Below are 13,466 nucleotides of genomic sequence, written 5' to 3' on the forward strand. Positions count from 1 at the left end.
ACCATCCTGGTCATTGTGGATCGGTTCTCGAAGGCCTGTCGTCTCCTACCCATGCCGGGTCTACCTACTGCCCTACAGACCGCTGAGGCTCTGTTTACCCATGTCTTCCGGCATTACGGGGTACCCGAGGATATAGTGTCTGATCGAGGCCCCCAGTTCACCTCCAGAGTGTGGAGAGCGTTTATGGAACGGTTGGGGGTTTCGGTGAGCCTTACCTCGGGTTACCACCCGGAGAGTAATGGGCAGGTTGAACGTGTCAACCAGGATGTGGGGAGGTTTCTGAGGTCTTATTGCCAGGGCCGGCCGGAGGAGTGGGCGAGATACGTTCCGTGGGCCGAGATGGCGCAGAACTCTCTCCGCCACTCCTCCACCCAACTAACCCCTTTCCAGTGTGTGTTAGGGTACCAGCCGGTTCTGGCACCTTGGCACGAGAGCCAGATCGAGGCCCCTGCGGTGGATGAGTGGGTGCGGCGCTCGGAGGAGACGTGGAACGCTGCCCACGTTCATCTGCAGCGGGCCATCCGTCGGCATAAGACGAGCGCCGATCTCCACCGCAGTGAGGGGCCTGTGTACGCACCTGGAGATCGAGTCTGGCTCTCAACCAGAAACCTGCCCCTCCGCCTGCCCTGCCGGAAGCTGGGTCGGCGGTTTGTGGGGCCATTTAAAGTCCTGAGGAGGTTGAACGAGGTGTGTTACAGGTTAGAACTGCCTATTGATTACAGGAGTATTAACCCCTCGTTTCATGTGTCTCTCCTCAGGCCGGTGGTAGCTGGTCCACTCCAGGATTATGAGATAGAGGAGATTCCTCCGCCCCCGTTGGACATCGAGGGGGCTCCGGCGTACACTGTGAGGTCCATCCTTGATTCGAGACGCCGGATGGGGGGTCTCCAATATCTCGTGGAGTGGGAGGGGTACGGCCCGGAGGAGCGGTGCTGGGTGCCGAGGAGGGACATACTAGACCTGTCCTTGCTGACCGAGTTCCATCGGGGTCATCCTACGCGCCCTGCTCCGCGTCGTCCTGGTCGTCCCCGAGGCCGGGATCGGCGCACGGCTGGAGCCGCGCGTCAAGGGGGGGGTACTGCCACGGTTTCGGCCGAGGCTGCTCCTTCTCCTTGTTCGGGCAGGCTTCGGCGGTCGTCGTCCCCGGAGTACTAGCTACCACCGTTCGATGTTTCATGTTTGTTTGGTTTTGTCTAGTTGTACACCTGTCCCTTGTTAGTGTTTGATTTTGTTTCCTATTTAGTTATCGTGTGTTGGGTCAGGTGTTATGTGTGATTATTGTTGTCAGCTGTTGCCATTGAGGAGTTTCCTCTCTCATATTGTTGTATCTTGAGAGTTCGCACTGCGTGCGCTTTTTTCTTGTTTTCGCACTGTTGTTGCTGTGCGTAATTGTTCGTGCCACCCGGTTGGGTTGGCGACTCATTCCTGTTTGGATTTACTAAAGTCTGTTGACGAACACCCCTGTTCCTGCGCTTGATTCCCTGCACCACATCCACAAGCAGCGTTCTGACAAGGCTACATGTCGTATTAAACAGCATATAAACACTCTAAACAGGTAGCCTAAGAAGGAACGAAAATGAATTATTAGCCTATTACTTCAATTATAGCCTATAGCCTACAAATAAATAAATTGTGAAGCATTTGCGAGTGCGCTCAGCATTTAAACAACAGTTCATTGTATTAAACCATTATAGTCTATAAATTGTGCATATAGGCTGTGACTTACTTAGAATTAAATACACATTTTACGAAAAATGCCTTATTAGGCTCAGTGCCTTTGAATTCACTTTTAGAAACATGAGTTTGGCCAGAGTCTGTGGCTTCAGGCTCATGCCCGGAGAGCAGGCCAGAAACGGAATGCGCTTGTATTGCCACTGAGGATGCTAAACACCCTTTGGGCCACTCTTGCCATGCTGGGCATGGATGTAGAGTTGTTTTTTATTTTTCTATAGGTAGGACTAAAGGTTTTTAGGAAAATAACCCTATCAAAACGGAAAGCTCCTTGAAATAGGTAATATGTCAGCCAATTGGGCCAAAATCAATGATAGCTTATTGTATAGATAATAGAACGAAAATTAACTAAACTTAAATACTTTGCTACAATGACACACTTAGCTAGCTACCCACCTCATTTCTTTCTGTTAGCATGTGCACGTAGTACACCATCATGCTTTCTGTGTCTTTTCCGATTCCAAGACTTACAGTGCCTTTCAAACGTATTCATCCCCTTGGCGTTTTTCCTATTTTGTAGCATTACAACCTGTAATTTAAATGGATATTTATTTGGATTTCATGAAATGGATATACACAAAATAGTCCTAATTGGTGAAGTGAATTGAAAAAATAAATAACGGAATGCTATGAAGCCCCTAAATAAGATCTGGTGCAACCAATTACCTTCAGAAGTCACATAATTTGTTAAATAAAGTCCACCTGTGTGCAATCTAAGTGTCTCATGATCTCAGTATATATACACCTGTTCTGAAAGGCCCCAGAGTCTGCAACACCGCTAAGCAAGGGGCAACACCAAGCAAGCGGCACCATGAAGACCAAGGAGCTCTCCAAACAGGTCAGGGACAAAGTTGTGGAAGGTACAGATCAGGGTTGGGTTAAAAAATAGCCAAAACTTTGAACATCCCACGGAGCACCATTAAATCCATTATTTTAAAATGGAAAGAATATGGCACCACAACAAACCTGCCAAGAGAGGGCCGCCCACCAAAACTCACGGACCAGGCAAGGAGGGCATTAATCAGAGAGGCAACAAAGAGACCAAAGATAACCCTGAAGGAGCTGCAAAGCTCCACAGCAGAGATTGGAGTATCTGTCCATAGGACCACTTTAGGCCTTACACTCCACAGAGCTGGGCTTTACGGAAGAGTTGCCAGAAAAAAGCCATTGCTTCAAGAAAGAAATAAGCAAACACATTTGGTGTTCACCAAAAGGCTTGTAGGAGACTCCCCAAACATATGGAAGAAGGTACTCTGGTCAGATGAGACTAAAATTGAACTTTTTGGCCATCAAGGAAAACGCTATTTCTGGCGCAAACCCAACACCTCTCACCACCCCGAGAACTCCATCCCCACAGTGAAGCATGGTGGCGGCAGCATCATGCTGTGGGGATGTTTTTCATCGGCAGGGACTGGGAAACTGGTCAGAATTGAAGGAATGATGGATGGCGCTAAATACAGGGAAATTCTTCAGGGAAACCTGTTTCAGTCTTCCAGAGATTTGAGACTGGGATGGAGGTTCACCTTCCAGCCGGACAATGACCCTAAGCATACTGTTAAAGCAACACTTGAGTGGTTTAAGGGGAAACATTTAAATGTCTTGGAATGGCCTAGTAAAAGCCCAGACCTCAATCCAATTGAGAATCTGTGGTATGACTTAAAGATTGCACCAGCGGAACCTATCCAACTTGAAGGACCTGGAGCAGTTTTGCCTTGAAGAATGGGCAAAAATCCCAGTGGATAGATGTGCCAAGCTTATAGAGACATACCCCAAGAGACTTGCAGCTGTAATTGCTGCAAAGGGTGGCTCTACAAAGTATTGACTTTCGGGGGTGAATAGTTACGCACGCTCATGTTCAGTTTTTTTGTATTTTTTCTTGTTTGTTTCACCATTTTTTTTTATTTTGCATCTTCAAAGTGGTAGGCACGTTGTGTAAATCAAATGTTACAAACCCCCCAAAAAATCAATTTTAATTCCAGGTTGTAAGGCAACAAAATAGGAAAAATGCCAAGGGGGGTGAATACTTTCGCATGCCACTGTAGTTGTGGACACTACATCACCGCATTCCCGCTCTTGCTGTTGGTCCTCCTCATCTTTGTAAGTCACCTTGATTTTGCACCTGTGTGTTTTATCAGTTTCTTTATGAAAATATTTAACAAACTCCATGACGGTAACTAAAGCAAAGGGCTAACACAAGTAGCCTACAAATGCATGCTGGGACGGGCATGCCCTGAGCTCGTGAAGTGAAGTGAGCGCTACTGGAGCGCTACTGGAGCGCTACTGGAGCAAAATTGGAGCAGGTGAGAAGGCGGATACTCCAGCCTTTTGGAAACTCGCTCTGCTCTCCAGTCAAATTGAGCACGCTCCGCTCTGGTGTGGAGCCTTCCTCTCTTTCCTTCCTCGAACACCTCGGCAGGACCATCTTTGTTTCGGCGACGGTCTTAGTTTTGCGACGAGACCCCCGCTTACAGCTGCCGCTGAGAAAACAGGGGAGACTGAAGTACTAATACTAATATCTCATTCCCTTGCAAAGGTGAAGAGTACACCTCCCGGTACTAATTGCTGATTGCCTAGGAGAGGAGAAACCACTCCCCCTCCAATACAGCCACTGATTACTAAAACAACAACAGTCACAAATTGCCCTGCCCCTTAATCCTGGGTGATGTGTCAACAATCATCTGCAAATTAATAGCAGTCAGTGGTTCACATACCAAGTAGGCTACTGGGAAGACAGGCAGCACTTAAAGTAGATGACCCTATCTAGCAAAAAGACAGTACTAGACAACAGATAAAGACAACAATTATACTCCTGGAGATATCAGGAATATAGGAATGTGAGGAATGTGATTGTCATTAGGACTTGATGCGGTGGTACATATGATAGATGTATTTATCTTTGACGCTTGTATGTTTCTGTAATTGAAATGTATGTGTCTACATCCCAATTTGTTTTTAATGGTGTGTCTATGTCTGTAAGTTGTTACAGTATGTCTGATATTTGTCTCAAACATTGTTCCCCCCTGCTGCTGTCTTGGTTAGACCAAGTATCTCTTAAATGAGACTAACCTGAATAAATAAAGGTTAAATAAAATAAAATAAATGCGAATAGCATGCTATTTACCCGCTAATCATTCACGTGAAGCTCGAATAAATTAAGGTGTTGCTGAGATGTGTCTACAGATACTCTGTATTCTGACCTTGACTTAATTCCACCACCTTTGCGCGTGAGGAAACCATGAATAAGGTCTAGCGAACCTACCGGTTCCAAGTGAAAAAAACATATACTTATTTTTTCTGATGGAGAATGGTGTTATTTCTATGCACTGTAATTTACAACTTGAAAAGAGCTATTGATAAGAGCTAGGTAAATGAGTAATCCGTTTGGATAAGGGACTTGTAAATTTAAATGACAAATGTGAAACCAGTCATATGGCAGCAAACGGAAGCATATCAAAATATAAATTTTCCCACAGTAAAGTTTATGAAATGCTGTGCCATTATGCAGATTTTAAATTGTATGGCTTTTAACCTGCAGGGATTGGCACTCTTGAATGTCTTCATTATAGTCTACCCTGACTTTCTCTGTTTCCTATATCTATCATGTTAAATATTAACCACTGTCAGTATCGATTGTCAGCAGGCCTAATAACAACACATATTCAACTGCCAATTTACTGTTAATTCCCTTCAGTTGGTATAGCCTACATTATCATTCCATTTAATTACATTGTTTTGTTTACCTTAAGTTGCTTCCTCTGTAAACGCCGTCAAGGCCGTGTTGTTGTTGCTGAGGATCATTGGTAACAGCTGATAATATATATATTTTTTAAAGACATGTAAGCTAATTAAATCGTTTTGGAGCGAAGCGCAGACCAAGCTGTAACGGTTTGAACCTGATGTATGGCGCAATACTTGGCCGTGTCATCACACAGTTCCATGGTTAGTGCAGGCAATAGACGAGGGTACAGGCTACTATGGTACACTATTCTCCCTATTATAATTCTATGTACACTAATCTTTCAAAATTACCATGGGTTGAAGAACTAATGTGGCAATTTTCTGAATGAATCAAACCACCTTTTTCGTTCATTCGTACGTAAAGGCTCTCCAAACCAGTTTTTTATGATCCATAAATACTTTCCTAAAGCTAAATAATCTACAAGATCAGAGTATTTTTAAATCTACCAATTGGTGTTGAAATGGCGATGAATATGCATATATTTAGATGGATTTATTTAATTGATCCCTAATATTCGGAACCCGTTCTCTCAATATGTTCTAGTGAATCTGTCGACAAAATTCTAACTAAATGTCATACAGTATTTATTTATTTATTTATTGTATCATTTTATTTTGGTTTTTAGACAATACACAAATATACATATACAATGATACAGTACACCGTATCTAAAGGGATGACTTAAGATAAATGTACTGAAAACCTTATTGAATGAAAACTCCACTAGAAAATCTGTTGGCCAGCAAGTAGGAGTGTATTCAGAGTGTGGAAGGAAGCCACACCTGCAGAGCGCGTTACGCGACTGAATTTCAAATACTGAAAAGTACGTAGGAAAGGCTTGCATTTCCTAAGTCTGAATCGGCCCCTTACAGCGATGCTAGGCACATGTAATGCTTATGAAAGTAAGGCTTATCGTATCAGTCTACTATCACTTTACCACTTTCATTCAGATTTATCAGGAATTTAACATGTTTTCAGATTATAGGGATTTGTGTTCTCTTCTCCAATGAAAACACACTAAAAGCACAACAATGCTTTGTCTGCAATAATGTGATTTCTCCTCTGCCTCTAAAAGTTGTCTCTATCAATTACTGTTAAATGTGAATGCAACTGACCATATCCATCAACCATCAGCTTATTATCTGACCCATAGATCTGCTGGGTGAAGGTGGGTGGGAGGACAAAGGGCACTGATGGACATGGCTAGAGGTTGCTCTCCTCTCCTCCCTGACCTGTTGTTTTCACAGCTGCTGACCCCTTGACAGGGATAACAAAAGGTCTAATGATGGGTCAGGGGGAAGCCAAGACAGAGACTGATAACCCTCCCTGTCCAAACAAGCTCACACAAAGCCTGACCAGACCACGCTCAACAAATAGCACAGATATTGAGCATTTACTCCTCTGCCTTTGGCCCTTGACAAGACGGGTCATGGGTGCCTCTATAACAGGGGTCTCCAACCCTGTTCCTGGAGAGCTACCCTCCTGTAGGTTTCGATCCAACCCCAGGTGTAACTAACCTGATTCAGCTTATCAATCAGCTAATTAATATAATAATGATCACTAGATTAGTGTTGAAGCGAAAACCTACAGGACGTTAGCTCTCCAGGAACAGGGTTGGAGAGCCCTGCTCTATAAGAACTACAGGCAGCCTATACTGTTTAATGACTATGTGTACTGTATGTTTATGATGATGTGACATTTCACCTGGGTTATAGCTATTGCCTTCAGGTTGATTACACTGATCAAGAGGAGAATTCATTATCTAATGTTTCGTTCCCAAAAAATGACTTTTGAAGTTACACACAAAACAAGCAAATGCGAAACCGGGTGATGAGGATTTCACATTTTACAGTGTAGCACTTTGAGAGATTGCCTTGTAGCCAATACAGGTTGTATTCCCTCTGAGTGATTAACTGTAATAACGCTTGTTATGGCCCCATGATGTAGACCATGGATGGCCAATTTAAAATAAATTAACAACAAAAAATACAAATATTGATAATCAGTTATCATATTAAAAACTGCAAACATTTGCCTCCACCCTGTTGGGTACTAACTTCTAAAATTGAAATATCCCTATTCATGTTACCATATTAGAACTGAGGGTATGGAAATCTACTGAGTGAGAAAGGGAAGTGCAGAAAGTTTACATTCTGTCAGAACATGTTATTGTTAAATCTCAGGTATCCACAGTCTGGTTTCAGTCAACAGACAAGGTAGGAAAGCCATGAGTTGAGGAGGAGTAAGGAATTTGGGCCGAGGTCAGGTCAGATGAAGTGAGAAAGAAGTCACCACTAAAGTCCTGTCTAGCAACAGAGATGTATTGGCTGTTCAGATGTGCAAGGAGGAGACTCAGCATAAGAGGAAGGTATAAATATATGTGCTTGTGTGAACATGTCTTTGTTTTATGCAGCTGTGTGACCCGGTGGGTGAATAAACTTGGTTTGAGCTTTACTAGTTGTCTGTGAGCTTTACTCTGTTTGTCAGAACCTAACAACCCTTTGGCAAAATGTGTAGAATTCAGGAAATTTGCTTTAAAACTGCTCATTTTTCTCTCCACCCCATGGCAAAAGGTGTAGAATTGCAGGATATTAACTTTAGAACAAAAAAATAGTTTTTTCTTTGCTGTCACGAGGGGGGTAGCTAAAATGTTTTGCACGCAAGGTGGGAGGGCCACTGCGGCCCCTCATGATGAGTTCAATTTTTTTGTGGCCCCCACCCCCATCAAAGTTGCCCATCCCTGATGTAGACCATTACAATTCAATAGAGAGTGTGTCTGTTCGGACAATACTTCTCCATGTGAAGCAGGGATCCTTCAATAAATAATCAACCTGAGGACATCAAACAGATAAACTATTACACACACTCACACACTCCATTCCTCTCCACTCTGCATCACATGCTTGTGTGCGGCACTGTGCTCGGCAGGAGAAAGAGAGGCTCATTGTTATTCTGCGAGGGTCGCCTGATCTCAGCCAAATCTGTCTGTGCCTCGCTCCTGATTCCACATCATTTCTCTATTGTTTGGCTCAGAGAAATCCCCAAATCCCCCTACTCTGGGATCGGCTGGAAAAGCAGGAAATCTGAGAGAGCAGCCCAGCAAGCTCCTCTCCTCCTGGAATTCCTCTCTAAAGCTCTAGGAAGGCCTGATTGAAATGAGAGAGAGGGGGAAAGGATTTATGCCTTTCCTGGCTCTTAAGGGCCAAAAGCCACAAGCAGTCGGTATGGTTCCAATATTAGGAGAAAGAGAGTGCATGGCCATGTCCTGGTTTGTTGGTTACATGCATCCATGTTCTCATAATACAGTCAGAATGGGGAGACTATCTCCTTGAAGGAAGAATATGTCTCTCCTTGAACAACCAGGGCTCATCAATAAGTGATGTCCTGTCTCTTCAAGTCCATCACACTCTAGGAAGTGCTGCCTTGATTTGTATCAAGAGACACTTCTGTACAATGCCTGTGCCCGTTTCTCCCTTACCGAAAAACCTTATTTGTGCCTTCACTTGATGTTTATAGGTTATTTCCAGACACATTTAACTAATTTATGCCGCCTGTATTGTCCAAACACCCTCTGCCTCCTTGTTCTTCAGTTTAGTTTAAAAATACATTCCAACAGTCGGGAGACAAGTGAGTGTAGCAGTGATAGCAGGGCTTTTGGCCGCACTGAAATCTAATCCCATTACACAGTGCCATGCGACTGAGCCAGAATAATCACTTGAGTTAAAAGTGATTACCACTGTTCCCTCTTATCTCCCAATGAGTCCAGAGGACTTCTGCCAACAACAACTGCTCTGCTAGCTGATGTAATGCTGGCCCAACTGGAAAACACCATATGACATCTACAAACCAAGGAAATGTCTCTAATGGTTTTCTATGGAGTGTGTAGCATAGTTTAAAATGTATGGAAGTCTAGAGGTTTTCTATGGGATGTGTGTAGCAAGTATAATATGCATGTAGTCTAGAGGTTTTCTGTGGGATGTGTGTAGCAAGTATAACATGCATGTAGTCTAGAGGTTTTCTATGGGGTGTGTGAGGCATGTATGATGCATGTTAGTCATAGTCGATGCACATGGGTGAAGAATTAGAGCATCTGTCCTTCTGTCTGACCATGCCCTGCATATCTTACACACAACCCAACATGGAGTTTACATATAATATGAGCGATAAATGAAAAAAGTAGTACCACAATGTGTGTAGGAGAGCACAATATCAAATATTTCCGCTATTTGCTTGATTTCCAATTCATCTTTACTATTTTTGATTCTCGTGGTAATATTGTGATATTATACACATAACCCTAAGCCCAAATAATGTTGGCTAATCATAAATTAATGTATTATTATTTTCATCACAACTCTAAACCCATAAAGTACATACAGTACATAATTCTATTCATACTCATAGGAAAGGATCTTGTTAACCTTTACACATTTCTGATAAGGTAGGGAATGGGAGATTCCTCACCTGATTGTCAGATGTGATGTAGAGAGAGTTGCGGTCCAGAGAGAAGGCCATGTCTCGGAGGATAGGACTACCTTCTGACATCACGGTCAGGGTCTCATACTGCACCCCACCCTCAGGAGGCCCATCCACTCGGATCTGGAGGAGAGAGAGACAGACATAGGTCTGGTCAATTACATCTGTATGCTTGACAATAAAATAGTGACGGTTTTGACCAAACAAACCTATGGAGTACTGTACTCTTAGCTCCGCTTTGTAATGTTTGTCCCTACTCCAGGATTAGTTCATTTTGTGACTGGTGATGGCATGTTTCTGGGTTGTTTTCAAGTAAACCAGACTCTAAGGATTAATTTGACTTTGGCACGACATTCAAACCACGTTCTTTTGGGGCGCATTAAAAGCATGTGTACGGATAGGCACACACTTACAAACAGAGAATTGGATTCCCTTCCCCAACCCACTTCAGTCCGGTGGCCACATTTTCATCAATACACAGAAAACACTGACCTCCTCATTAGTAGGTGATGTCAGAAATCTGAATTGCTTCATACAGTAACAGTACATTGTTATCACATCTGAACATGTAAATTGATATACCCTGAGTCTTAACAGACAAAAATAATAGACCTTCAAGTTTGACAACCGAGAAAAAATATCCTCATTAGATATACTATCTCCAGTTTAATGGTTGCTTAGAATTCAGCACGATAATATCAATTGGCTGATTAAACCTATGCAACTACCGTGAAGTGGAAATGCTTTCTCAGATAAAGACGATACTCATCTAAATACAGAATGACAGGAGACTAAGCAGAGGGATATACATTAGGGAGCAGACGTGAGAAGCCCATAATAAACTATATATCCTCCATTCTGGTTATCTGGACTGTACAAATCTCCAGCACCAAGATCAAGTTGGACTGCAGCAAATCTCCCTGCGTGCCAGGTCAGTGCACATAGCCACTGGCAGGCCCACAACACTCTCTCAATAGACACAGCAGGAATCAATAGAAACTGATTACGTGATTGGATCCCCTGGGCTCAAAAACAGCACCAATTAATCAACCCTTCCACCTTCCAGTCAGCAGCCCTCTCCTGCAGGCTGGGCTCCCCACCATAAACAAAGGGGAATATAGACAAAAACACCTCATGGACTGAGATGGGAGAATCCTACAGTAGAATCCCTCTGTGACAAAGAGACCAAAGCCTGGCAAGCAGCCCCAGCGCTGGAGTCATTTAGGGACACGGTCAGGGGATTCTATCAGCTTCGTTTGTCATTTAACCAGCTCTGTCCACCATTGATTTGACACTGTCATCCCCCTAACGAGTCACTCAATAGAAAGTTGTATCCAGTTAAGCATCTGTAACTCTTCATTTATTTCATGGTTCCCTGCCCCCCCCTCCCTGTCGCCCCGCTCATCCTCGGCCTCTCTTACCACAATCCCACGTAAAGTGGAGTCGGCTTCCATTCTATTTCCCACAATCCATATTTCATTCATATAAACCAGAGCTTGTATGAGTTCCACTCTCAAAACTTGATTGGAAATAAAACTGAAATTGCCCAGAGAGATATTGTGCCAGTGTATTAAGCAGGGCATTAGGAGTAGTGAGTAGCCAATGTTAGTCAGCTAGCTACCAATGTTCGCTATCTGCCACTGTTAACGATACTGATTTGTTTAGGGCTGACCCCATTTAGTTATTTGGTCGATAGGCTGTTGGTCGAGAAGTCACACTTTTTATTTTTTCATGGTGCAAGACACCTGTCTGATTCGCGCCTGTCTCAGTGGACTAATCCATTGCGGACACCACGAGGATGGCACAGTCCATCACTAAGACATGTGATACTGAAATTGTATATGAAAATGTATGCACTCACTAACTGTAAGTCGCTCTGGATAAGAGTGTCTGCTAAATGACAAAAATGTAAATGTCAATGTAAAGTAGGAGGTTGACCAGGGGCAACCACAGTGAACAAGGTCCAATGTATGAGCTCAGAGGAAATAGTGACCATTTGACTGGCCCAGAGTTTGATTGCAGTCCATTTATACATGATTTTATAATTTAAAACAGGGTTGCTTGGGCTTTGGCCCTGTGGGACTACATCAGGTCCTCAATCTCTCTTAAGCCTCACAGTTCGTAATGAGAGGAGGACCGTTTAATTGGTTTTATAATGAGCCTGGTGGTAGCTAATGAGATGTGCACAGTATCTGGAAGCTGTCCTAGTTCAGCCAGAGTTTTCTGGTAGAAGTAATGTACATGATAAAAAGTGGCTAGTTTACAAAGTTCAACTCATGCCTGCTACCCCATCAACCTTAGCCATGTAATGATGAAAATGTTTTGTAAATGAGTAGGAAACATCATTCAAGGTCCAGAACACATGAACCACAAACCACAAATAAATTAATTTCATGGCTCTTAGTGTATGTGCACACAAAGATTTTTGCTCTCTCTTCATGTGCAGTCTGTTTTGCTGAATAGAAAGGTTACTAATGTTTGGCTAAATGCCTTTTTCTACTCTAGTTTTTCTGTTGTCTTTCCTTAAATGTCCAAACTGTAACCTAACGTTACAAGAGGAAATACATTTTACTACTGAATAATATTTAGACCTACAACAGTGTGTTTTCTTTCCTTTATACTGACAGGGGGAATTCATCTTAACATTAGAGGCCAACATTGGATACAAACAAGAAAGTAAATTAACCCTACAAATAAGTATTAGAATGTCATATGACCCCACATACTCTTAGTAAGGACTTAATTAAATTAACCTGTTGTCACGGAATCAGCCGAGGCTGCTCCTCCTCCTTGCTCGGGCAGGCTTCGGCGTTCGTCGTCCCCGGAGTACTAGCTGCCACCGATCGATGTTTCGGTGTTTGTCTAGTTTGTCTTGATTGTTTTCACCTGTTTCCCATTATGTTACATTGTATTCCCTTTATAACCCCCTGTCTCTCATTGGTTATTGTGTGTGATTGTTTTCCGTGAGGTCGGCAGTGTTCGGGTGTATGCGTATTTTGTTCCTCCCTGTTTGCAGGTTTTGTTTGTAATTTTGATTACTGTGCAAGTAAAGTTCGTCTGCCAGTAGCTCGGTGTCCTGCGTTTGACTTCGCTCACAGCATACACGTCGCCCGACACCTGTTCCCTTCCACAGCTCTTTTAGCATGGTTTGCTGCTTTTTCTGCTTCTCAGTGGTAGCTTGTTGTGATTCCATCCTTTAAAGAGATTCTCTGGTTCTTTTGTATACTTTTTAGCCAGTAGTTCTGAAAGTAGTGCTCATGAGCCAAAAGTGGTCCCGAAAATTGCATACTACATCACATATGTGCAGATATGTGCACCACGTCACTGCTCTCTCTATAACTCTGCTGTGTGTGCATCTTGCTAGCTGTCATTCAAATGGCGAGGGGCTAAAGCACATTGGCTAGAACTCTAATTGCTAGCGGGCTAGCCCACGTGGGGAATAATTCAGGGAAAATGGCGCAGCACAGAATCCAGAAAATCAGTCGCTTTCAAACTAATTTCGTGGCTAATTGAGCTATGA

At 43.3% G+C, this 13,466-nt stretch overlaps 1 protein-coding gene across 1 annotated transcript in view; it reads right to left on the reverse strand.

The window, feature by feature from the left end:
- Window positions 1-13,466, reverse strand: part of LOC311138494 (plexin-A2-like) — a gene marked incomplete at both ends in the record, with an annotated part of 52,710 nt that overhangs the window by 17,082 nt on the left and 22,162 nt on the right. Inside the window, one exon of the mRNA XM_084173198.1 lies at window positions 9,935-10,069. Coding sequence (XP_084029324.1) covers window positions 9,935-10,069 — 135 coding nt within the window. The remainder of the gene's footprint in view (window positions 1-9,934; window positions 10,070-13,466) is intronic.

Source organism: Coregonus lavaretus (assembly GCF_964263955.1).
Source record: "Coregonus lavaretus genome assembly, chromosome: 12".
Classification (NCBI taxonomy): domain Eukaryota; kingdom Metazoa; phylum Chordata; class Actinopteri; order Salmoniformes; family Salmonidae; genus Coregonus; species Coregonus lavaretus.